This window comes from Pomacea canaliculata, linkage group LG10, assembly GCF_003073045.1.
Source record: "Pomacea canaliculata isolate SZHN2017 linkage group LG10, ASM307304v1, whole genome shotgun sequence".
NCBI lineage: Eukaryota > Metazoa > Mollusca > Gastropoda > Architaenioglossa > Ampullariidae > Pomacea > Pomacea canaliculata.
Window position 1 is genome coordinate 1,333,280 of NC_037599.1, and position 25,283 is coordinate 1,358,562.

Below are 25,283 nucleotides of genomic sequence, written 5' to 3' on the forward strand. Positions count from 1 at the left end.
CAAAAGTCTTTCATCCTACTTTAAAAAAAAACTGAAAGAGATAAGGATGCAACTGTTCCTAGGCCACAATATTTTACATTTGGGGCTTGTACAGAAGTTAAAACCAAAAATGATTTGTTGTTCCACGATATATTGAATGGAAGAAAACTGACAATCTGAATGTAACAGCAGTGGATCCCTTTCCTCCTACCCTAACACACTCACACACATACACACACAGAGTTTCTTTCATCCCCTGTCCCATCTTTGGTCAAATGGTTTTGCCTTTTTGTTGGATTTTCCTAGATCAAGAAATTTGGTTGGTGGGGGGGGGGGGGGCAGAGATTCTGTATTGCTGTTATTTTATGATGAAGCGACATTAGAACTCAGAACACATCAAATACAAGATTGCTTGTATCTGCTTTAAAATTATCACTGGTGCAACTCCTAGCTGCCATTCTAGTCTGGCCTCTCTTTATACTCAACTTTGCTCTTTTTGTTCTTCCAACAACAGTCATCCTCAATCTCTAGGCCACTTCAAGTGCAAATCCCACAAATTTTGTTTTTCTTAACCATGGACCTAAGCTCTGGAATTTTTTGCTACAATGTTAGAAATCATTCTCTATCTCAAATCTGTCTTTAAAACATACCTGTTTCAAAAGTACTACTACTTCTCATCCCTTAGGCTAGAGTCCTAGGGGAGACAGCAAAGGGAAACTTTGGCTGGATGGGGGCCAGTGTTGAGCCCACCTGCCAGTCCATTCCTTCATGTTAGTCACCTAATTTTTCGTTTGCATACCATGGTGTCAACTGTCTTCAATGTACCCTTGGAGAACTATCTTCAGCAACATGTAAAAAAATCACACCAGCTTCTGTTGCTTGATGATAGCACAGATTCCTGGATACTCGCCAACCATGTGACTAGGCTGCGTATGAAGTCATTCATTTTCTGCTTCCTGTCTGAGATCTGAAGGAGTTTCCTGAAGCACTGCATTTCAAACATCTGAATTCATTTTCATTCATTTTCTGCTTCCTGTCTGAGATCTGAAGGAGTTTCCTGAAGCACTGCATTTCAAACATCTGAATCCATCACTCCAGTTCTGTGAGCAAGGTCTACATCTTGCACCATAGAAGCAGGATTGGCCCAACGAGAGACTTGTAAAGCCTGAATTGTGGAAGCTGCCACTTCTGCTGTCCCAAATTTTGTTGAGCCCGGCCATTTCCGTTGTACATACTGTGCAGCTACGTTGCGGACAAGAAATCTTACCCCGTGCTCGTGCTTCGACTCCTCGCTACTGAAGAAAGAGTTTGTGGCTCTTGAGCGTTTGGGTCTTTCGTACCTCTCACAGCCCCACAGAGTCCCAATTAAGTGTATTACTTGTACTTTAAATGTGACACAGTCTGATTTCGCTTTGTTTAAATATGTAGCGGTTGTTGTGGCTTATAAGCTTCATTGGAGGTATAGCAGCACACTCGATCGTCATATATACATCACTGATCAATAGACGTCAGCTTATATATATGCTGGCACAAACATGATGGTTAGCACAACAGGGAGTCAAGAATAGTAATTTGAGGATAGTACTTTGTGAACAGATATGTTTTCACAGAGCGTTTGAATGTATAGTTCTGGAGTCTGAGTGCCAAATGTGATGAAGAGATAGCTCGATCTTAGCAGCGCAGAGGACGTCCGTTGTCTGTATGCGACTGTCTTTGTGGAAGGGAGGTTCGAATGTGCGAGTCTGATGAGGGGCCAAGGTTTCGGGCAGGAGTAGACAAGATTTCAGTAAAGTAGTGGGGGAGGAGCTAGCCTTCATAGCATACATAGATCGAGGGTAATTGATGCACTGCACATGAACGACTACAAACAAACTGACAGTCAACCATACAGGATATCGTCAACAAACAGATAACACCATGCTAATTATAAAACGGAGAGATGACTATAAACAGACCTACACTTTTAACATACAACTATACACAAAACTAAACACATTAGCAACTATACGTATAGAGACAGCAAAGTTTACAACTTTCATGAGGCTGGACTTACAAGCTACGAATATAGTAATTATTTGCAATAGCCTTTCTCAAACAGACGAACGAAGGACTAACTTTAGAAGTGATTTGTAAGACAGTGGTCTGACACACGAAGGTAACATGTCTTTATGAACATAATACAAGTCCATTAGACACATTCATGGCGTCATCCAACAGCAAGCATTATGATCACGTGATCATTCTGCATATTATCCTGCGATTGGTTGGCGAGATTTGGGCGAGATCAGAAAGGCGCCATTTTGGAGAAAGTGTAATGGCAATGACAATATAATCGAATAGTGTATAGAGGAAAAATATACGCCTTGAGTTTTTTAACGGAATACGTTGGTTGATAGTAGATCAGATTGTTTAATCTGGAGCAGTGCCAAAATTGTTTTGGAGTGATACAAATGAAAGAATGAGTAACGACACAAACGACGCGAAAGGCAAGTTGAATGATCGTTTACTTTTTTTGAGTGGTGGAAGCCTTTAGGTTGTAGAATTAATAGTTAAAATGAGAGAGGAAAGATAGTCTTTGCTATTCTATTTGAAATAATGCATAAATAAAAAATTGATTCTAGGAACTAATTCGGTTCTCTTCTATCGGATTTCTTAATTTTCTGATGATAATGAATTTATATGAAGTGTATTTGTAATTACCAATCGGAACGAAATTATTCGATTGCTCTTTGTCTTCCCCTTATTCAAAACTGACGTGAACAGTTTGTGAAAACCTTTATTTTACTGTATTGACAGTTGCAAATAGTGTTGAAGTTTATATCTAAAATCGCGTCAGTACACACAGGCATAACAATCGTATATAGGGTAGCCGTCTTTCCCTGGGAAGTCCAGTTTATTGTCGACTTTGGCCTAACATTAATCACGTAATTTGATTTTGACTACCACCTTCCAAACTTGAATTACAACTGACTGTTTGTCCTCTGTTATGACTTTTCTGCACAAGTTGTGTTATTGATTTGCTTTTACCTGGTTTGTCAGTTCCCCAATAAATCTTCATCGAAGTACCACATAAATGCCTGTAAGCATGATAAGTATGACTGTGAAAGCAAAAATAGCAAAGAAACGGTTATGATATTGTTTGAAGAGCTTTATTATCAATATTCAAATAAAGGAACATGAATTTATCAGTGTTCTAAGTTGTGTATTAAATTTTGTACATTGCTGTGTTGAGAACTTTCTGAAATTAACCCTGACCAGAAAAATAAAAAATGGTGGTGTTTCAAGCAAAACTCACAATAAACCTATTAAAATTGCTAACAACTTCAGGTACCCGGGCACTGTTTTTGATTGGCAGCTTAAATGAGATGTAAACACATCGTTAAATGTGGTTGGCAAAGAGTCTACCTTCTTCACAGGCTTAACAGTTTTTCAGTCAGCAAAGCAGTCTTGAGCCATATTTATCAGTCATTTATTAAAAGCCTTTTATATTTTTCCTTCGTGTGTTGGTTTTGCAGTCTGTCCATAAGAACAGTTTGAAAAGCATTGTCAGTATATGTTCGAAGGTAATTGATGTCAAGCCCTCCTTCTGTCCTGTGCTGTCCATGTCTTGTTCTTGTCTCAAGGACTGAGAAAATGCTCCTTCATAAGTATGAAAATGCACTTTATAAATCACAGGTTTATTATTATAATTATATTAAAATTTGACTACGACATTTGTTATGCCAATATATTTGTTTTGGTGATGGGCAGTGGAGATAACACAGTTTTGCATGTATTTTTCAGAATAAGATGATACAAGATATATTCATGTTAGTTTTAGCAGTGAATTATATTGTTTTGAGCGTTTTTATTTAAATTTTAAATCTTTTACCTTGACTAACTGAGATTGTTACACTATTACTGAAAATCTTAGATAAAATAGGGATCCAGAATCTTTTATGACTACCCATTCATTTTTAAAATATATTATGTAATGTAACAAAATGATGGGATATATAGATATGCACACACATGCTAGTTTTATAGAACTTTCACCATTTATTTGAGCAGATGGTGTGGTCAATGTTCTTGAAGACATTTTGGATGGACACACTGGAGAAGATGAGTTAGTGGATGAGATGGATGAAGTGCCTGAAAAGAAAGGTAATTCTGGTTTACTGGTTCATTTTAATTTGATCCTTAATAGCATTAAATTGTGTGAAATTTGCTTACTTATTTTAGGTATACCATTTTTGCTATACATTTGTGCTTATCAAATGTTATTCCTAAATTTTCTAAGTGCTTATTACATTGTTTTATAAGTATCTTTTTCATTAAAAAGTTCATAGCTGAAATTATTCCTCATAATTGATGTAGCTCACACATAATGAATAAATACACCATGATGCAAAAGAACAAGTAAATATGAATGTGTGTGAGATCCATTTTATTTCTTTTATAATCTGAAGGTAAAAGCAAAACACTAACTCATATTTTGTATTTCATAAAAACATTAATAATTTGCTGGCATTGATTTGATTACCTGCAACATGAATTTGTAATCAGAGTATATGTTTAGATTTGCTTGTTGACTTTTTTCCTAGAAGAACTCGTGGAAAATTGTTGTGCATCACTAATATGACTAATTAGTCACTGTACTTTTTTTTGTTGTAAAGTTAGTCTGGAGAGCCTACTTTGAGGGAAGCAGAAATTTAACATGTATCTCTCTATACAAAGGAACTACAAAAACCAGATCCGTGGCTAAAACACGGTCAGCCAAAAGCAGAGTCAAAACGGTATCTCATCCATCAGCAGCCAAAACAGTTGTCAAGAGAAGTAACAGCAGCAAGCATCAAGGGAATGAGAATGTGTTAGAAATTATTGAGGACATAAGCAGTTCAACATCAAAAAAGGCAGCTGTGAAAAAGGCTACTACACCTAAAGCTGTTAAGAAATCACCAGTAGAAGGTTGGTTTAATTTTTTATAATAATTTTATTTTTAAAGATATTGTTTTTGCTTTTTAGTTTCAGCATAGAATTAAGGACTGTAATTAAAGAGACATGTCAGGTGAATTTTTTTTTCAAGTTTTTACTAGTAGAGGGAGGAGACTGAAAATATTGTAACATGAATCTGAATGCAGGATAGAAAAGTAGAAAGATAGTGGAAGGATTTGCCACCATTGTGAAGTGTTTTGGGTGATGCATAGAAATCCTTACCTGGCTAATTAGTTTCCCATCTATTTAATCATTTAAGATTTTTTCAGAGCCTCAGATAAAATTATTTGGCATTTTATCAAACAGTCTCAGGAAAAAAAATCACATTTACATTCATGCTAATGTTGTTTATCATGGTGATTCGTGGTATCCAGAGACTGCTTTAATTTTAACATATTTTATGCATGTGAAACTTTTGCATTTGATGATGTGTGAGTGTTCATATGTCTGATTTATCGCAGAATATTCTATGTGATAAGACCTGTGATTTAAACTTGTATGATCTCAACCTCCCAATACCAAATATGTATTCAAACCCCTTTGACAAATTTTCTCTGTATTATTTATGCACACTGCTACATGATGGGAAACGCTGATTAATTCCATACTGCTGTATGTGCCTTTTTTAATAGGAATAACATCTTTTTGTTCTCTTTTTATTTTAAGTGCTTTACTTATTTGTTAGCTTTTGTATTCACAAGCTGTGTGTGAATTGTTTTGCAGATGTGACAGTATTTTTGTATTTTTTTAACCATACATTCTGTCCCTTATACATTACTTGTATTGTAAATATAGATCATCAGTATAGGATGTTTGTTGCTGAATTCTAAAAAAAATAAGCACTTAAATATTGTATGTTTATTTTTATTTCAGAATCTCCCATAACTGCCAGAATAAGGAAAACCGCTAAAGAACCAGATGGAAAAGCAAAAGCCAAGGTTAAAGCCAGGCCTAAACCAGAACCTGAGCCTGAACCTGAGCCTGAACCTGAAGTTGAAGTTGAAGAAGAGGAAGAACCAATAGAAGAGGAAGAAGAGGAGCTTGGGGAGGAAGAAGAAGTAGTTGAAGTTGAGGAAGAAGGCAAGAAAATTGAAAGAAATTTATATATTATTTCCATAGTAGTTATTGTCAGGCATTACTGTTGACTAGAAAGCAAAACATTCAGCTTAAAAAACAATACCTTTTCATTGATCTCATGTATTGAAGGAAACATTCAACTCTTTGTTATTCTGTCATGTGTTTTTATTTATTGGCAGTTTTAAAAGTGTATCTACAGAAAATGTTATTAGTTTAACACTGCATGCAAATAAATTTAGAACATATAGAGTTAATTTAATCAGATATCAGAATTTCTTCCCATTCTGGATTGCAGCAAGTCAATCAAAATTTCTCTAGCCAAAACCAAAGCTTGTATGTTTATTTATATTAGAAGATGCAAAATAGAAAGTAATTCGAAGATCAGAACTGCAATTATTGATGCTTTGAAATTCTAAGGACACATAAGTTTTACTTTTTATGTGCTCTTTCAGAACTGACAAATATTACAGTGGAAATTTTCCTTTCGCAGAATTGTGTATAAAGAAATGAGAACACAAAATAAAATATGCGACAGACAACAACAGAAAATTATATATATAAAAAAAACAGGGTAGTTCCTGATAAACTCTACCACATCACACTTCACAGTCAGTAGACACTATAGCATTAAAATCCATGTAAGGAAAATACTACACCAAAAATACATAAAGCCACATATTACTTTAACCAAGTCATGGGATAAATATATTGGGAATAAGCTTCAAATACCAATTGTTGGCCAGAATAAAAAGATTAAGTTACGTGACGTGGAGGGCGAAGCTTATATCTTGTCATAGCAGTCTGCAACAATTTATTCATTGGAAGGATGTGTTTAGTCTGGCACAACAGCAGTTGACTGATATAGTAATGTAAACCCTGTAGACAATCCTTATGTCTTTTATATTTGCTTTAACTGATATTTATGTGTGAATGCACATAAACATCAGTATCCCTGGACTTACCCTTTAGTGTCAAATGTTGAATCAAAGTGTATTTAATTTGCTCACTTCCCATGCACTTTCCCTTGTTCATCTCATAAAATAGTTAATTACAATAAAAGGCAAATAGGAAGATTTTGATAGGAGACCAAATTTTTCTTCTCATTTCGTCTAGTGAGTTAGTTATAGTGATGCATGTATCATGATGGTATTTTTTTGGACTTGCTGTATCCAGAAAGATTTAACAAGACTACATTACAACTGTTCCAGTTCAGTATGATGAAATAAAAGAGATGGATGCAGAGATGTTAGCGAGTAGATTGTTTTTAGTCTTCCATTATGCACAAATAGTGACATGTAATTGTTTAATTATTATTTTCAAAGTTTTTGCCATTTTTCATAATGTTTTCTTTGTGGTCTATTCCCAAATGCTTAGGCTGCTTGAATGTTTTCTTTTTCCTTTGTTCCATTTGATTTAGCATGCATTTATATGTGTCAGAAAATCTCTGGATTTGATTTGATCACTGGCATGTTTTTTATCTTTTGATTTGCTTGTAACAAGCTGACACCAGTTATAGACAGCAGGGTACTGTTTGTGATTGGTTTTTCAGAGCCACAACCTTGGTCATCAAAAGCTAGTCTGGTATCTTGCGTTTTATTTAAAACTTTTTTTGTTGCCTTAATAAAGTTGCCAGCTGAGCCAGGCCTGAGCATCAACAAACAAAATTTGACTATCTTGAAAATTATTTAGAAAACCTGTTGATTAACATGCTACATTTTGTATTTCAAAAATTCAACCAGTGTTGTGGATATGTAATTTGAGATCAGCTGATTTCATGATCCAGAGTGCTTTGTCTCTGGTTTGATCACATCACACATGCATTAGAAAGTCTTCCTCCTCGTAATTCTCTTTCTTCCTTGTCTATCTGTGCCATATGGTTATTAGTGGAAGAAGAGGCAGAAGAGGAGCAGGAAGATGAGGAGGAGGAGGAAGAAGAAGAAGAGGCAGAAGTCAATCTGAGCTTAAGTGCAGAGGAGGAAGAGGAAACAAAGGGAGGAGCTACCGAAGGGGAGGGGCTGGGCTACAAAACTCACAGTGAGGCTGCCAGCATGGCTTCTGTGTCTGAGTTCACTGATTCCAATGCAGGTTAGTAGGGCTTTCTGTGCTGGGCTGCACAGAAGACTTCTGCTTCTGATGCTGTGATCTGCTCTTCCTCCGTCTCTTCAACAGTAGCTTCACTATGTATGCATGTTAGCTCCAAGCATGTCTGTTCATATGCATGCTGTGCTTGATATGATTTCTTTTTCCTTCATTTGATAATCCTTTACTTAAGCATGTTGAAGTTTATTAGCACATTTTTTTGTCTAAAGGGCATGCGGGTAAAGAAAGTGTACAGCAATCACTGTCTTTGAACTTTTCTTAAATCTGAGATAGCACAGTGTGTAAATTTGAGTTGACCTTTTTTTTTTTAAATGCCCTTTCATGTTTTATGAAACCAACAGTTCAACACTTAGAAGACCTACATTAATGTTTGTGGCAGCAAGATTTATGTCAATAAGATGTCCCTATTTGCTGTTTCCTTAAAAACACAGGTGGGAAGAAAACTATATTTCCAAGCAGTTTTGGTCTATTGAATTTGCTTTATGAATTACCTGTTTTAGTGCAGTGATAAATAGAATCAGAAAAGGACAGCAAGTTTTGTTTAGCCCGTGGTACTCCTTGAGGAGCAAAGGACAGCAAACAGGCTACATTTTTTGTTAATATTATGTATTTATTAGTTATGGAAAGTTTGCAAAATATTCTTTATGAAATATGTGCTTTATTCATGTTTGGGTTTTATTACTTAGGTACTGATGTAGAGACAGATGCTAAAGAAGTGCCTAAAAAAAAAATACATGGAGAGGGGAGGGAAATCTCACCTATTGAGTGGGATAGACATAGTGAACCAGCTGAAAAGGAGGAAAAGCATGATTCAGGTATCTCATTATTTGTTGATTTAAAAAAAAAAAAGAAATGAAATGTTTTTCTTATCAAAAAGGCTATCCTTGCATTTTTCTGTTGATTTTCAGCTGTTGTTATTATAATCTAACATTCTTAGAAATGTAAAGAAAACAAAGGAAACAAATCGGTAATATAAGAAATGACAAGACAAGTTGTTTATATTTCACCAATAGAGTTGCGTCCTATGTTTTGATTTAAGTCAATAAAACATAGCATAGCAAAAACTACTCAGTATACTGTCACTCACTCGGTTTGCAAGAACCTTCCACCCTGCAGTATGCACTTACTGAAAATAAGATGTATTATATAAAATGCTTGAAAGACTGAAGCTTTATCTGCCTTTAGGTAACTGAGAAGCCTGTATAATGTTGAAAAGGCTAAAACTTTATCAGACCACATCGAACTGTTCCTTTAACAAGAAACCATCCTTTTAGTACCCAAAGACTAAAACTTGTTAAAAAAATGTTTGAGCTGACCATTTTATAAATGTATATCAGAGAAAGGGAGGCTTTTTTTTAAAAAAATACCTTGTTTTGAAAGAAGAAGCCCAGATATGAATGTTTGTAGGCTTTGTACAGTTTTCACAAGCTACTATCCTCATGGAGAGTAAAGTCCTCTATTATTTTTTTGTGTGAGTCTCTAAAGAAGAATAGTGCTGATAATGGTGAACTTATTTATTTCTCAGATTAAATAATCGTAGAGTGTTACAAGATGTTTCTTTTAGAATTTATTTGTAAAGCTTTATACTTCCATGCTTTATTAAAGTCTAATTAATTTGCGTTCAGTCACAGATAGCCATCTAGCAAAGCTGAAGTATTTGTTCCGTGGTGCCCGATTCTTCTTGATAAAAAGCAATAACCATGAGAATGTTGCTCTGGCTAAGGCAAAAGGTGTTTGGTCCACGCCACCTCAAAATGAAGCTCGGCTTAACCAGGCATTTAGAGTAAGTGACAGTTTAATCTGGTATCATTTTAATTTGCATCATTCATATGTTGCTTACTGGATGATAGAAATGGCATGTAATTTAGTAAAATTTGTTGAGGAGATGAGATATAACAAATACTAATTGTAAACATTTTCATTGATAAAATATGCACACAGATATTAAAAACAAAAATGGAACCTAACTTTTCAGTTTTCTGAATAATGAACATGACAATTCTTTTGTTTTTACAGGAGTGTGACAATGTGATTTTAGTATTTTCTGTTAAGGAAAGTGGAAAATTCCAAGGTAAGGCTTTGAAAATATTACATTCAGGATTTACATTCCGAAACTATTTTTATGACTTACACCATACATGACCAAAGATTTTTAAATACACCAGCTTTTGTGAATTTTCAAGTGACAGTACACATATTAAAAAGAAAATCACAAATCATCAGAATTAAAAAAAACCCTGAGGGATGACTGCATAAATTGGGAAAGCATTTAGAACATTTAGCATTTCTGAATAATCGCTGTGATACTAACCTCATTTTAGCCACCTTAAATTCCATATTACAAAGATACTGTGTTGATAATCTTTTGGATTGGTGCTGGCAGGATTTGCACGATTAGCTGCAGAATCTACAAAGGATCATCCTCCAATTCGATGGGTTTTACCACAGGGAATGAATTCTCGTGCTTTGAGTGCAGTTTTCAAACTCGACTGGGTTTGCAGGTATAGAAGCTGTTAAGATGAAGTATTAAAGTCAAGTGTAGAGAAAGATGGGAATCAAAATTCTGTCAGTTTGCAATTTTTGCTCAAAAGGCAATGGATTTTAGTTCAGACCAGAATTGGTGGTGTTCAGTTTGATTTAAGTTAAAATTTATGAACTGATTTTATTGGTGCTCTTATTTTATTATGAATAGGAATTTTTATTTCTTTTTTTTTTTTTTTTTTTTTTGCTGTTATCGTAAAAGCATCCTAGTTATTTGAAATGCTGCATAACATATATTTTCAATAAAAAACAAATTCTTCAACCTTCAAGTTTCGCCGTAATTTCAGCCAACTTCTCTATTGCCAGCTCTTTTTTCTGCTTACATTTTTATTTTGTTCTTTTTGATTTGCAAGGCGAGAATTACCTTTTACAAAGACCAACCATCTTCACAATCCATGGAATGATGACAAGCCTGTTAAAATAGGACGAGATGGACAGGTAAAGTATTGTAATTCACTGCATCCATAACATTTGCTAGGGAGGCATTCTTATTCAGTCATTTCTAAAAGCAATGTGGCCTAGGTAACTAATGGCTTATTTCTTTTATAAATGAACCATTTTAGGGCTTGTTTAAGCCAAAAGTTTTGACATTAGAAATTAGCATAATGTGGGCTAGACATTTCCCTTACACATTATTTTTTTATGTTAACAAGACATAATAATAATAATATGTACTTGTAACGTACAGCATCATGGGCAAGATAGATAGCACTCTCTATGCAGACCAGTAATAATAAATGAACCTTAGATAACAGACAGTGGATGGTGAGATATGTATAGGCACACTGAACAACATAAAGATGAAGTGCAAGAGTAGAACGTAAAGCACTGGATGAAGGTATGTAGGTACTATAAACAGTGTAAGATGGAGTCATTGCATGATGGTTAATGCAGCAATATTGCAAAATGAGCTCAGGATAGCTCCATAGAGGCCAAAATATGGTTATTCCACACACAAGCTGCCTTCACCATCAGAAGTGGTTTTGGGATAGAAACTGGTGAGCCCTGAATTAATTGAATTTTAGAAATGCAGGCAAAGTGTTGACTGTAATACCTCTGCATAAGTAATAAAGTGGGTATAATAAGGTTAATCTGATAAGTCGATAAATAATACATTTTTGCAGCAGACCAATGGAAATTAAACTGGTTCCATCTTGTCAGAGATGTGGCTGGGGAAGGATTCTCACTATTTTTTTTTGGATTTATTTATTCATAGAATTCCTTTAAAGAGAGAGAAAAAGTGCCATCAGTGTTAAAGTTATTCTTACCTAAAATCTTTGTGCCCATCAGGAGATCGACCCCAGGTGCGGAGAGTCCCTGTGCAAGCTGTTCCCATTTGATGAAAACCTGGACATAAATGCAATTGTGAGGAAGGCAAGGAAAGCTCATGCCCGTAATGCTGTGCGAGCTCTTCGTGAACAGAGACCAGAACGTCCTGAACGGCCACGATTCATAAGGAGACCTGACTTCGGACCAAGGTTAGCTCAGAACCTGGGCGCCACTACACCATCACGCATCTGCTCGTGCAGCAGCCGGGGAGTCACGTGATGCGTGGGCCTTAGCTGTCCGTGATGTGATAGATCTTGAGTCAGTGGTGAAATCATTTTTCGTCCGCTTTCTGTACCATGTGCAACAAGCCCCTGCCTAAAAGGATTTTCCCCCGTCCCCTCCCTCTGCCCGCAAGAAAGCACCATCCCATGGACCGATGGACTTAGTTAAGAATTGGTGCAATGTCACTGCCAGCAACTTAATCCTTGAAGTTCATGAAAAATTTAAAAGAAAAAAAACTTATTCCAGAAAGGGTGCAAAAGTAGTGCTCAGAGTTAAAAAGAATGCAGTTGCTTAACTGAAAGATGTGGTAAGTACAAATCTGTAGGGGAAAAAAAGACAGACTTTGAAATTGTGAAAACCAGCACATACCAATGGTAAAGACTGGCAGATTCACTCACCTGTAAATCTTGATATCAGAAGTTTCTTGGTGTTCCAAGTGGATGCGTGAGCAAGTTCCCAGCTCCAAAGATGGAAAGCTGTGAGCTTTTCTGTGTTTATTGTCTACCGTATGAGGCAGTGAAAGCTTAAGAAATAAATTAATTAAAAAGCAAAATTAAGTGCAAAAGCTAAAAGGAAACATTTTCAGTAAACTTAGTTTTTAATAAAGCTTCCCTCTAAGATCACTTAGGAGTGATTGCCTTTAAGAAAACTGCCAGTTGTGGATTCCACAGGAAGCAGCTGTTTTACCAACAACAAACGTTTTGCGTTTTCAACCAGAAACATGTTTTTGCTGGACAGTGTATGCATGATATATACATAATCTTGAAACGATAGTTTTCATGCCTCAAAGACTTTCCCAAACCAAATAAGAAGACAGAGAATGTTCAGAATGAGGGGGTTTGATGCTCTGGGTGTAGGATGAATAGTATGTAATGAGTTAATAATCCAGCCATTGCGTGTTTAGGGGCAAAGATGAACAAAAGTTTATTTTCATGCTCATAGGAAACAAATTCTGGGCAGGTGAGTCATCAGCTTCGGACATTTGCTAAGCAGCCAGCATGTGTTTTCTCTGTGTTATTGCACACTCCTGGGACCTGTGCGGCCGTCGTCTATGCTTTCAGCACTATGTCAGCTGTAGCTGTGCCATTCTTTCTTTGTGGATGTTTCATTGTCATTTGTGGCAAGCCTTCGCTGCTGTTGGACTATTTACATCATTGTGAGTTAGATCTTTCCACCTTTTATGCCCGCAGTAGCATAAGGACTAGTTCAGGTCTTCATTGTACCAGCCCACATGGACAGGTACCTGACTAGTCCTTTGTGAGACAGTCATGTAGTATGTGAATGTATAGGAGAAAGCAATAAGTGCCCTAGAAGGGCTGACTGTAAGCCGTGTTGTGCCTGTGGTGTTGGTCAAGACCGGGTCTCCTCCAGGATGGCCCAGCTTGGAGCAGAAAATGGTATGTTGTTCTCTCTTGCCTTTCCTCTGCCTGCTAAAAATTAAAGGTGATCTCTTTCCATTCCAGCCATTATGTTAAAGACACCAGTTCATGTGCACATGCAAGTACACATGCACACATAAATGTTTACAGACAAATAAGATATATACATGCACTTCGATGCAGATATGCCTATGCATGCATTTTGTTTTTCCTTTTCTTATGGCAAATTTCTCACTAACTAGATTCAACTCATCACTAAGCAACCTTGCTTAATACTTGATTGAATAAAAGCTTTCTATTCTCCAAGCATACACTTAAGGCAGTCCAAGGTCTTGGCATCTTCTGTCCAGTGCTGATTATGTACTGAGATTTCAAGAATAAATTCACGCTAGCTTGTGGACACTAGAAGTTCTTAGCAGCCGGGTAGTTGTGTCATTTGTATGCTTCATGCCTTTCATTGGCTTTTAAAGGGTATATTTCCTTTTCTTTTTTCCTTTGACTGTAACTGAAATTCTTCACCCTCACTCTTTTTTATCACCTCCATTCCATTTATCATATATTGATCCATCACACTGCCCACGAGTGGATGGGAGAGAGAATGGTTAATATTTTGTGCGAATACTGGAGAAGGAGAAAGGCGAATCATGTGTCATTTAAACTCATCTGTTTTAAACCTAAATCATTGTTGAAAAAACAAGCAGCAGGAATGATTAATAATTATACCTATGGTAATGTAACTGCTGGCAAATATTTGCGAGTTTTAAACGCTTTACAAGTAAACAGTGGACTAGCTTAGCTCTCAGAGCTGAGTATGTCACAGAATGTTTCATGTCACTGAAGTTTTGTACCAAAAGTTTTATTAATATTTATCCTAAAAGATTTCTGTTTGTGAAAAAACATGCACATCCTTAAAGCAGTGCTAGGTATACAAATCAGCTGTTCATTTTTTGGGAAGTTAGCAGTATGCAGTCTGAAATACACACTTGGCATGTACATCACTTTGCTTTTGGCTTTCAGTAGTTGTATGTGTAAAGATGTTAAAATTAGTAGGATACATTCTTGGACTCCAATATTTCATTTTAATTTAAAATCATTTTTGTAGCAATAAGGCTGTCAGTCATGCATGTAACATATCCTAAAATAAATAAAGAACAAAAAGAAAATAGAGATGACAAAAAATGGATGTTATAGAAAACCATTGGACAGTCAGGTGAAGCAAATGAAGACTACAGAAAAATATACACACATTAGAAAATAGGAGCAACTAGATGAAATAAATGTAAATGTATTCTGAAAGCTTCATGTGATGTAGTTTTATATATATATAATAGGTAATGGTGCTGTATAACGGACGTCACGGTCATACACACATGCACAGTGAATGTTGCCTGGAAAATGAAAAAATGCAGAAATAGGAGTAAGGTGGAGAATGAAAACAGAATAGACTAATAGAATACAGTAGATGTTTCCAAAAGAGATTAGTTTAAATTCAGACTGGAAAGCATGTAGCATCCCCACTATACAGAAAGACAGAGGCAGGACATTTTAAATACTGGAGCTAGAAAAAAAGAATGAATGATAGATGAACCTCTCCAATCTGATAAGTGGGACAGTGAGAAAATCAGCATGGGCAGACCAAACTGACCTGGTTGGCTGGTAGGGCAATACACAAGCTCAGAGAGATTAGGGCTAGACCATAACAACACGATAGCAAAGTATGATAATCTTGAATTTAATGTGATCCTGAACTGACAGCCAGAGCAGATCATGCAGAAGTGATGTGACATGGCCAGGTGATTTGCAGAATACAGTGAGAGAAGCATCGTTCTAAGCTCTCTGTAGCCTGTCGAGCAGGTGAGATCAACAAGAATTACAGTAGTTGAGCATGGACAATATAAATGCTGACATAATCTGCTTGGTGGAAGCAACAGAGGAGATATATAATGCAGCCAATCCTATACAATTGAAGAAAAATGGACTTGCAGACGGAGGCAACATGATTCTGGACAGTGATGTCAAAAATTACTCCAAGGTTCCTTATAGACTACGACAGAGTGGTTTGAGAGAAAGTAATATGGATAGAAGTAGATATTTAAGCATAACTTCGGAAGCTATTTCATTATTTTCCTTATTGAGTTATAATTTGTCAACATTCAATATTTAACATAATCAAGAGTTTGCTGAATGCTGGCGAACAGTCTGTGGAGCTGACAAACTGGTCCAGAAGTCAGGAGCTGAGTGTCATTGATGTACATGCGGTACTGCAACCTAGAGTGGCAAATCACATTGGACCACAGTGGCTGGACATTGGCAGTGACCTGAACTCAAGGACTGAACCCTGAGGCACTCAATATTTCATGGCGGCAGATTTTTATGCAAAGCTGTAGACACTAATAGGAAGGGTGTGAGCAGACAACAGAAGTAGAATCAACCAAGGACTATGCCAGAGAGGCTGTAGACTGTATGAAGCTGCTGGAGGAGAATATGATAGTCCAAGAGCAGTTAATAGATCAAGCATAGACAGGACATAATCCCACGCAGTAATGTCATTTGCCACCTGTGTCAGAGCAATTTTGGTTGAGTGGTGCTGATGGCAGACTGGAATGGTTTAAGGAAACTGCTTGGCAAAATGTAGCAGCTGGTGAAGGACTGCTTTTTCCAGAATCTTTGTGTTTTTTGTTTTTTTTAAAAAAGGATGTTGACTGGATGATAGTTCTTCAGATCATTAGGGTCAAGGTGAGGCCTTTATAGTGGAGTGTCATTTATGTTTGAAGGAAGGAGAAGCAGCCCATTGACAAGGAGTGATTAATGATCTAGGCAATGACTGGAATCAGTAAATCAAGGTATTCAGACAAGGTGTTTTTCAAAGTTTGTATGCAGAAGCTGGTGAGCCCCCAATTTCTTTCTCGCCATGAGATAGCCTCACTTGCTGACATGGCGTAAAACTCCAACTAATTAACTCACTTTCCATCGTCTAAAAGCCCATGTTATCCTATGTCTGATGCTTGAAAGCTTATCCTGGAAACTCTGCTCACTGTGGTGTCTTTGGACCTCAACGTGGTGCCCTGTATGCCATTTGTACCAAGGAGCCAATTTATCACTCTGTGCTACACCTCACTTACAAGCTGCCGAAGTAGATATTCAACAGGTAGAGCCTCTTCCTCTACTGCCATCTCCTCATTGGACCCTTCCTGTTCTAGAGGTTTGCTACGATCCTATAGCATACAGAAAAGGTGACACCAATGACCTCATCTTTCTCCCAAAGCTCTTAGTAACTTCTCTCTATTCTGGATTCTGCTCTATCTTTACAGATGGCCCCTAAAGTTCCAAACAGTGGTCCTGTAGCTGCAGCAGCAAGTTTGTCCTGCGGATGGCTTCTCTATTTTCTGCAAAACCTCACACCATCTTGTTAACCTTGCAACATGCTCTTCAGAGCAAAATTTCATTTCAGTCTCACTTCTGCTCTTCATTTCTTCTTTCCAGTTGTTTTGACCACCTCCTCATGGTTCAGCATCACACAATTCATATGGCTGTCCCTTGTTTTAACAAGGACATTGTTTTCATTTGGGCCTCTGGCCATTCTGGCATTCCTGGCAATGTCCAAGCAGACTAGGGCAAAGGCAGCTTGCTAATCTCCAGATCGGTTGCATTCACTGGTGTCATCTGACTTAAGTTTACTCTCATGATCTATGTTCAATCCCTGTGGCAACACCACTAGGACACTTTGTGCCGGAACAAGTAACATGCCACCTTCCCCTGTCTTTCTATCTGTCTCTGTGCCATTCTGTGTGAGGGGAGGAGGTAGTTAGCAGATTAAGGTTAGGACACACCTTTGTCACACAGACCCCCACCATGTTGTCCTTGGTGTCAGGGATTTTTTACAGTTGTGCATGTTTTAAGAAATTGTCCTGGTCTCCAGAGATCTGCCATCAATTTTTTTTTTGCAGCAGATTCTTTGTTTTACCTGTTTAGATCCGTCCCGTGGGCAGGTATTTTTTCATTTTTAAAGAGGATATGTCTTCACTGTCAGAATTAAGGTTTTATTTTTTGTTAGGTTTTGGTTTACTGCTTCCAGTTTAGTTTTTCATTTATTCCTTGTTACTCCTCAAGGAGCATAGGGCTGCAACAACACCTCGCCTATGGACCTAGTTTTGGGCAGCCCCCTCAGTCAGACCCAAGTGGTTCCAACATCCTTAGCCTCACTCTCTGCTGTTCTTTTCCAAGTCTACTTAGGTCTTCCAACTCTCGTCTTCCCCTGAGGGTTCCAGTCAAGGTTCCAGTTTACTGGTGGCTTTTTAAGTCACAATAGCCCACTTTTACCTATTACCTACTCTTTTACGTTATTCTTGCTGCTTATGTTGGCTTTTATTGTTCAGGATGCTGTTATAACCTGGGCTTTTGTTCCCAGTCATTTTAGTGTATAATTACTTTCTCTTGCCATGATATAGCCTTAGTTTCTGGCACCACGTAAAACACAGCTAACCATGCTTGTATTTCTCACTTCAAACTTGATCCAGGGTGGAGAGGGTGATAAATGATGCAAGGAGTGGTGAGAAGAGCATGGCAGTCCAGGTCAGAATTGAGTCCTTCCTTGTAGGCAACTAGACGATGTCATCAATCTTCACAGCCAAAATGTCTGCCTGAAGACTTTAATTCATACGAGTCATATTCCAAGATGTTTCTGAACTGTTAGTAGTACCAAGCTTTTCCAGGTTTAGGGAGAAGGATACTGGGAAGTAGTCAGAATCATGCACTAGTTACTGATTTCATGCTCATGTAAACGTGATTGCAAAGACTTAGCTGTTAGAGGATGATTCATGATGAAATTATAATGTTAGTGTAACCGTATATACACTCATAAGGAGTTATGTAAATTTGTGAAGGAAGTTTGAATTACAGAGCCTTTGTTACAGCCTGGGAGGGTGTTTTCTAACAGGCTGCAGCTAATGAAAAGGCTTTAAACTCATTAAAAATCTACTAGACTAGAAACTATTTCCACAAATCCTAAGGGAATAACCTCTCTCTGTTTTCAAGATGCAAATCTTGACATGCACAGAACGAAGGAAAAAGCAAAATCTTGCTGGTCAGAGTCATTTAGAAACTTGGACTATATGTTAAATTGACATGGATGGTGGTTTAGTTTTCACCTTTTTAATTTTCATGCATGACGTGTATCTTGAAAATGAGTGGGGAGTATTCAGATTAAAAATATATATTTCACTTAGGTCAACCACAGGATTTGAAACAGGTTTTGCAATATTTTATATCTTTGAAGTTAGTATGGATGTGTGCACATGTGTTGTATGCTTGTGCATGTATGGGAAAATATGAATGCATATGCCAAGTGATAACAAGGAGTCAGTGGGAGTTGTATGCATAAAAAAGTTTTAAAATAATTTTTCATCTTGTTTCAAAATACTACATGAAAAGCTCTGAAAGCTGCTTTTTTTGAAGATGTTACAGCTGATTTGTAGTTGTAGATCCTAATCTTTAAAAGCCATGGGGAAAAAACAGACTCATAAATCTCAGTAAAAAGCAAAACATTTAAATGACTTTAAAAAATAAATAAATAAATGAGCCTGGAATTTCTCATGGGATTGCCGCTGAATGGTTCATTATAATTTAAATAGCAAAAGTTTCAAGCTGTTCACAAGAGAGCAATTTGTATTGCTTACTTTGTAAGTGGCCATTTTTTGATTTTAGATTTAACATGGTCATATTTTGAACCTAGAACACAAAATAACCTTGCAAGCTACTGTGACACTAGGAAGAAGCAAGTGGTAGGAAACTATACACCGACATATTGCCATTTTAAAAGAGTATTGAATAAGAACAATGGTTTTGGGAAGAAGCAGGCATCTTCTATTTATATCCTCGTCAAAGGGGCTTGTTATTTTTTTAATTTTAAATTTTAATCTTTTGTTTTTTTAGCAGTTGATAAGCAGGCCCAAGCAGTTAATTTTCTCTTGGCACTCGTGCAAATTTTAGTTAGCCACTTTGTAAGAAGGCATAATAAGTGACTCTTACAAACAGACTTCACAGGTCCAGTTTATGGTGCTCTGTAATTTTGGCTGTAATGGTGCTCTAACTGTAAGTTTCAACTTTTCAGAGCTTCAGTGTTTCCAACATTTTAATGCCTTGTTTTGTGTTTCTTTTTATTTATCTTTTTTGTGCAATTTGTATGACAACATTATGTAAACATTGCTCATTTGTTAGGTTTTATTTACTAGTTGTTAAAGCAGTTTAAAACCAAGTAATGTTTCAAAATCTAATCAAGCTTAAAGTGATATAACCCAAACATCATCTTTTAGTAGTAAGATTGTTCTAAATTATGTTCAAAAGTGTAAACTTCCTACTGTTGACAAATTAAAGAAAACAGTTGGAGGGGAAATTCCCTTAAAACAATAACCAAGCAAGTTGTGGAACTCTAAAGGAATTTCTTTAATCTTAGTCTGTTATTTAATTAAACAGTTTGGCCATCATTCATCCATCATCTTAGTATTTTTATGCAGCTTATATGCAGCATTTTGCATTAAGGATTAGTCTTTATATGATGTCTAATGTAAATAATGATAATGTCTGCGAATGAAAACTGAATGATCAAAGAAACAAAATCTGTCAACATAAGATTTTTGTAAAATGTGCCAAAATACACTTTAGGAGTGTGGATTTTTGTCATTGTTGGTGTTGGTACTGAGGTCATTTTTGAGGGGGTTCCCCCCTTCTTAAGATGTTCCTTCTCAGCCTCTTGCATTAACATTCTGGTGTATATTAATTATTTGAAAGAAGCGAGAAGTCCTCAGGAAAGCTACAAATTTAAGCAAATTTGACTGTCAGTTTTTATTATTAACACTATGATGACAACTTCTCACCTTTCAAGGAGGCGCCGAGCAGATGATCGTCAAGAATTTTTCAATGGTCCACCTAGACACAAGCGCATGAGGACAGACTTTGAACGTAATCAGGGTGCGTGTCTGGAATGTCATTTCTCTTTAGTTTTTCGTGGTTTAATTTAAAGTTATAAAAGAAATGTCTTTTCAGTAAGAGGTAATTTTTGAAGTGAATTTACTTAGAGAAATACCTTAAATAATGCTTTGAATATATATTTGAAATGAGGTTTCAATGTCATCTAGGTCTTGATAGTTTTTCGTGCCAAGGTGCTGGAGTACAGCAGTCAAATAAAATTAGGAAAGATTAAACACCATAGAACATTTTGTTTTGTTATAGCTTTTAGTATAGTGTGTCAGAAGCATATTTGCAGTACTGCTTTCTTTCTTCCAGCATTTGGAAGACCAGAAGGGCCCAGGTAAGTCACTTGGTATTGGTAGATTCAGGCAGATGAGAAATAAACATCTGATTTTGAAGTAAAGTAGCATACTAATCTAATTTAGAACATGTACAAGATACCAGTCTTCGTTAATATACAGCCTTTTTTTAAAATAATCTTAGTTTTGAAAAACATGTCCTATTTGAATGGAAATAAAGTAAGGCTTTCTTCGCATAGGTCAGACTAAAACATTAAGGGGAGGAAAATTCATGCAAAGGTTGACTTTTGGTTTAAACTTTTAGGGTCATTTGCAAAATATGAAGATGTAAATTTTAGATATTTCAAACTAAGACTAGGATTACATTTTTTAGATTTCTGATGCCCTAAATAATTTAACTACTTTGAGTGTCGTGACTTTTGGCAAGGAGCGAAGTGTGTTACAACATTTAAAAAACTTGGACCATTATTTATAAATGTGTGTGGGTGTGTTCAGGAAGGTGAGAGGGCCTGCATATTCATGGATTTGTGAAAAGATTGTCAAATCTTGGCAATTTAAGGAAAATAAAAACAAAATATGTGTATAAGTATTGCTATCATCTTTGTGAACCTGCACTTTTGTGCATAACACTTATTTCTTCTTTTCAGAGGTGGCCGATATAGTGGTGTTAGAAGAGATACATCATTTATTGATGGGGTAGGTATGTTTTGTCTTCAGTAATGCCTGTCATTTTGAGGAATTTACCTTGCTCCATTAAGCCCAAGAAAAGCTTACAATTTTAGGGATAATATTAAGTTTGAAAGAGCTTGAAAATATATATACCTCTGCAGCTGATGAAGTGCAGATTTTTTTTTTACCTACTTCTCAAAGGGTCATGGAGAGCAAAGCTATGACAACAGTTATCCCACGTTCAACAAATCTCCAGGCTTTTCCAATTCATCGCATGGTTTCTATGGGAATAAAAAGGTATTTGGCATAGGAGTAATTATATTACTTGTCAAGTGTTGATTCTCTACAATTTTGGCTTTTAGTTTATATGAAGTGGTTTGCTGAAGTCATGGGCTTCTTTACAGCCCAGGGGCATGATACATGTTCAGATTATATATATTCTACACCTGATGATGTTCTCTTTTTTGTTTGGGGGTTTGGGGAGTCGCAACGAGTTTCTGTCATTAGAATACAAAATTATTCTGTAGCTTGAAAAAAAAAAACGTTCAACATTGTTAAAGCGTTGTCACCCATATTTCATAAAAGAGCAACTTTCATTGCTTCTGTCATGCTTTAATTGTAATGGTGTACCTGGGTTTTTTAAAAAATAATTTATGAAACAGTAATTGTATATTCATGCTCGCCTAGAAAGTAGTTTAAATATGGTTAAAATAGCTACGACCAGTCCTGCTGCAGGCAGGTTTGGGAGATCAAATTTGTGGAAATCCTTATTGTTTCTGTTGCTGAATTTTGTCTGTCGCCAGAGTCTTGTCTGTTCTGTTGACAAGCTTAAGGTTACATTGTTGCTGTGCAGTTTCTGTTGTTCGGAAATTATATTGAATGTTCTTTTCTTCTGTAGCAGCCATACAATGATTATATGAGAGACTTTGCACATATTAGACAGCCTCCACCACCACCTATGGCACCCTATGGTCCTCCTGTAAGCATTTTTTTTTTTTTTTTTTAGATATTTGTGTACCTTTTCATTTTTTCAATGAATCAAATTACGAAATATGATGTTATTCAGAAAAAAATGCAAATTGCAACCCTCAAATTTACATTTTGATTATGCATAACCAGCCAGCTTTTTTTTTCAGAAATTAATGATTTTATTGGACTCTTTATGAAAGGTATTCTTAATAGAAACAATAATTCTAAATTAAATATAAGTTTTCAGAAAACCTGTCCCAAAAATTTCCCAGCTCTATTCTTCTCATGTTCATAAAACAGATCATGTGAAGGGTGTTACATGTTGACATCCTTCCACATTGCTTATTGATATGGCTCACTTTAAGATGTTTGTGGTGATGTGTTCATTGGAGCAGTGCTGGTGTGTGAACAAGAGTGAGATGCTTAAACATATATGACAACATATTCTGGACTCCTTATGTCCCATGGGCAGTATATATATCATTGTAGTTGATTTTGCTTAGATAGTATCATTCCTGTATATGGAAGCATCTTGTTTATGCATTGCTGGTGATGAAGCATGTCAGTCTTGCGGAACTGTTTTTAAACAGGAATTTGACTTCTGACCAAGTATATTTTCATTATGTTGCGTAAGTCCACTAATTTAGGGTAGTCATTTTTATGTTGTTCTTATTTTGTCTGTTGAGATATCGCATGTGTGAGGTTGATAACCAGGAGTAAATCTTATAAGGAAATGTTATTTGGCTCAGTGTTTTTTGCATATCCACTTGTTTGCTTTTGTATTTTTTAACTGAGCTTTTAAAAAGTTAAGATAGCAGGAGAAATATAAAGGACATTTGGTTATGATATTTCTTCCCTCTGCTGTACATCGCAGAACCTTGTTTCTATATGATCCGGATCTATGCTTAGGTCATTCTGTCACTAGAGACCTTTCATGTCTTCTGTATCAATACATTAGTGCCTCTTGTTTATTCAGAATTTAGTTTTTCATATCTAATTTTAGGACTTGTTTTTTTTCAGCAGGACTTTATATGCCAGGGTGTCTGATAACTAAGGCTTAGCCCTAATTCGGCCCCCCCCCCTTTTTTTTTTTTTTGGCTAATGTTACTGTCTATCAGAACAAACCAGTTCTCATTTTGATATAGTCCCATTCCCATGACTTGCTGAAAATGCTGTTTTTTTCTGGGATGATTGGTTTTGGCTAGTTCAGTAGGCCCTAAAGGATCCATTTAGAAAGTGATTTCTTAAATAATGGACCCACACGAAAAGGCTTAATTCATCGCTTTCTGGCTTGTGATCTGTTTTGTGCAGAATATCTTGATATCATATTGCCTTAAATAATAAGAATGCTGAGGAGATGATGTGCATCTATGCCTTGCAGTGTTCTGCTGGTTTTTTTGTCTTGCAGGCTAATGTGATATATGGTAAGGCATATTTGTGGCTATATTGTCACTTTCTGTCACTCTGAAGCCTTTAATCATTGGTTTTAAAGTTCAGTGGTTCTCTTCATTGTGGTGCCGGTGGATTGTTGTTAATAACTTCTTCTGTTGACTATTGTTTCTCAGTCCATGCATGATTGCACATTGTTTATGTGCAGATGGGAAATACATCAGCACATCTTGGCGGAAAATCAAATGTTTCATATGGGCATCTTTGTTGTCACTACCGACATCACCACCCTAACCTGAAATGGCAGCTAGAGATTTATTCTTTGACCAGATGACATGACCGAGGAGATAAAGGATTACCTAACTCTTTAACCATTGAAAGTTGTCTCCCTGACAGCATGTGTCTGGTGTGCAGGGCACTTCAGTGGTGTGATTTGTTTTGTTTGCATCAAACACTCATTTTTGGCTTTGCTTTGTTAGGTCGGGGGTCTTGAGGCTTGAATACTGTTACCTCTGATCATGAATCCATTTAAAAAATAAAGGCTTTCTCTAAGTTTTCTGAAGTGATAGACTGCACATGTCCCTAAAGCAGTGGTGGGGTACCTTTTCTCCTCCAATGGCCACTTTGATATATATATAAAACATAATTCTTGGATGCACAAAATTATCTACTCAAAAATTAGTTTTCTTTATTTAATCAAGCTGCAGTTTTGACCACAGTGTGTTAATACTTTCCATTGTATAAAATCCCAGACTGCCTGGCCTGCTGTCCTTTGAGTCACAACAATCCACCTTTTCATAATGAGGTGTGTGAAAACTATGGCCTGACACTATTAAAAGCTTAGCAGAAAAACTGTTTGGAGTCTGTAAAATGCATGTTTAAAAAGTTCTTAGAAGAGACAATATTTAATAACAAAACTTTTTTTCCTAATGTACAATTTTCAGTTTGGTTGTTCAGTGAAAGTATGTTAATGATGATAATGACTGGTTAGTACAGCCATACCTTCTACTGATGGAGTTCATGGCATTTACAGAGTATCTACACACATGATAAACACATAGACATGCTTGCAGATGCACAAATAAACTTCAGCCAAAAATTTTTCATTTGTTCATCCTTTGGAAATCCATAACAGGATAATGTTGGATACTTGTTGTCCAGAACTGTTCGCTAAGGTACACAGCAATGTCGACAGTCATTTTTTTTTCCTGGTATTGAATGAGCCTACTGTCACAGTCAGGGCTTAGAGGGGAGTGGGGGGGAGTTGTTCACCCTCTGCATGTAAGATGCTGGACCGGCAAAGGCTTGCAAGTTTCTTGAGCCTTATGTGAAACTCACCCTATGTCAAGCCTGGCCAGGGTGGGAATTTAAAGCTGGCCATGCACGGCCT

At 36.5% G+C, this 25,283-nt stretch overlaps 1 protein-coding gene across 3 annotated transcripts in view; it reads left to right on the forward strand.

The window, feature by feature from the left end:
* The first annotated feature begins 2,253 nt into the window (after window positions 1-2,253).
* Window positions 2,254-25,283, forward strand: part of LOC112574603 (YTH domain-containing protein 1-like) — a 29,139-nt gene continuing 6,109 nt past the window's right edge. The window contains exons 1-16 of one of the 3 annotated variants that reach the window (XM_025255797.1): window positions 2,254-2,465; window positions 4,030-4,122; window positions 4,696-4,926; window positions 5,827-6,033; window positions 7,915-8,115; window positions 8,817-8,945; window positions 9,756-9,913; window positions 10,147-10,201; window positions 10,514-10,631; window positions 11,025-11,109; window positions 11,962-12,149; window positions 20,482-20,567; window positions 20,883-20,907; window positions 21,514-21,562; window positions 21,737-21,832; window positions 22,434-22,514. In XM_025255797.1, the coding sequence (XP_025111582.1) occupies window positions 2,438-2,465; window positions 4,030-4,122; window positions 4,696-4,926; window positions 5,827-6,033; window positions 7,915-8,115; window positions 8,817-8,945; window positions 9,756-9,913; window positions 10,147-10,201; window positions 10,514-10,631; window positions 11,025-11,109; window positions 11,962-12,149; window positions 20,482-20,567; window positions 20,883-20,907; window positions 21,514-21,562; window positions 21,737-21,832; window positions 22,434-22,514 (1,830 nt within the window). In that variant the 5' untranslated portion in view covers window positions 2,254-2,437. The remainder of the gene's footprint in view (window positions 2,466-4,029; window positions 4,123-4,695; window positions 4,927-5,826; window positions 6,034-7,914; window positions 8,116-8,816; window positions 8,946-9,755; window positions 9,914-10,146; window positions 10,202-10,513; window positions 10,632-11,024; window positions 11,110-11,961; window positions 12,150-20,481; window positions 20,568-20,882; window positions 20,908-21,513; window positions 21,563-21,736; window positions 21,833-22,433; window positions 22,515-25,283) is intronic. The other 2 variants (XM_025255799.1, XM_025255800.1) reach the window with 2 other exon arrangements.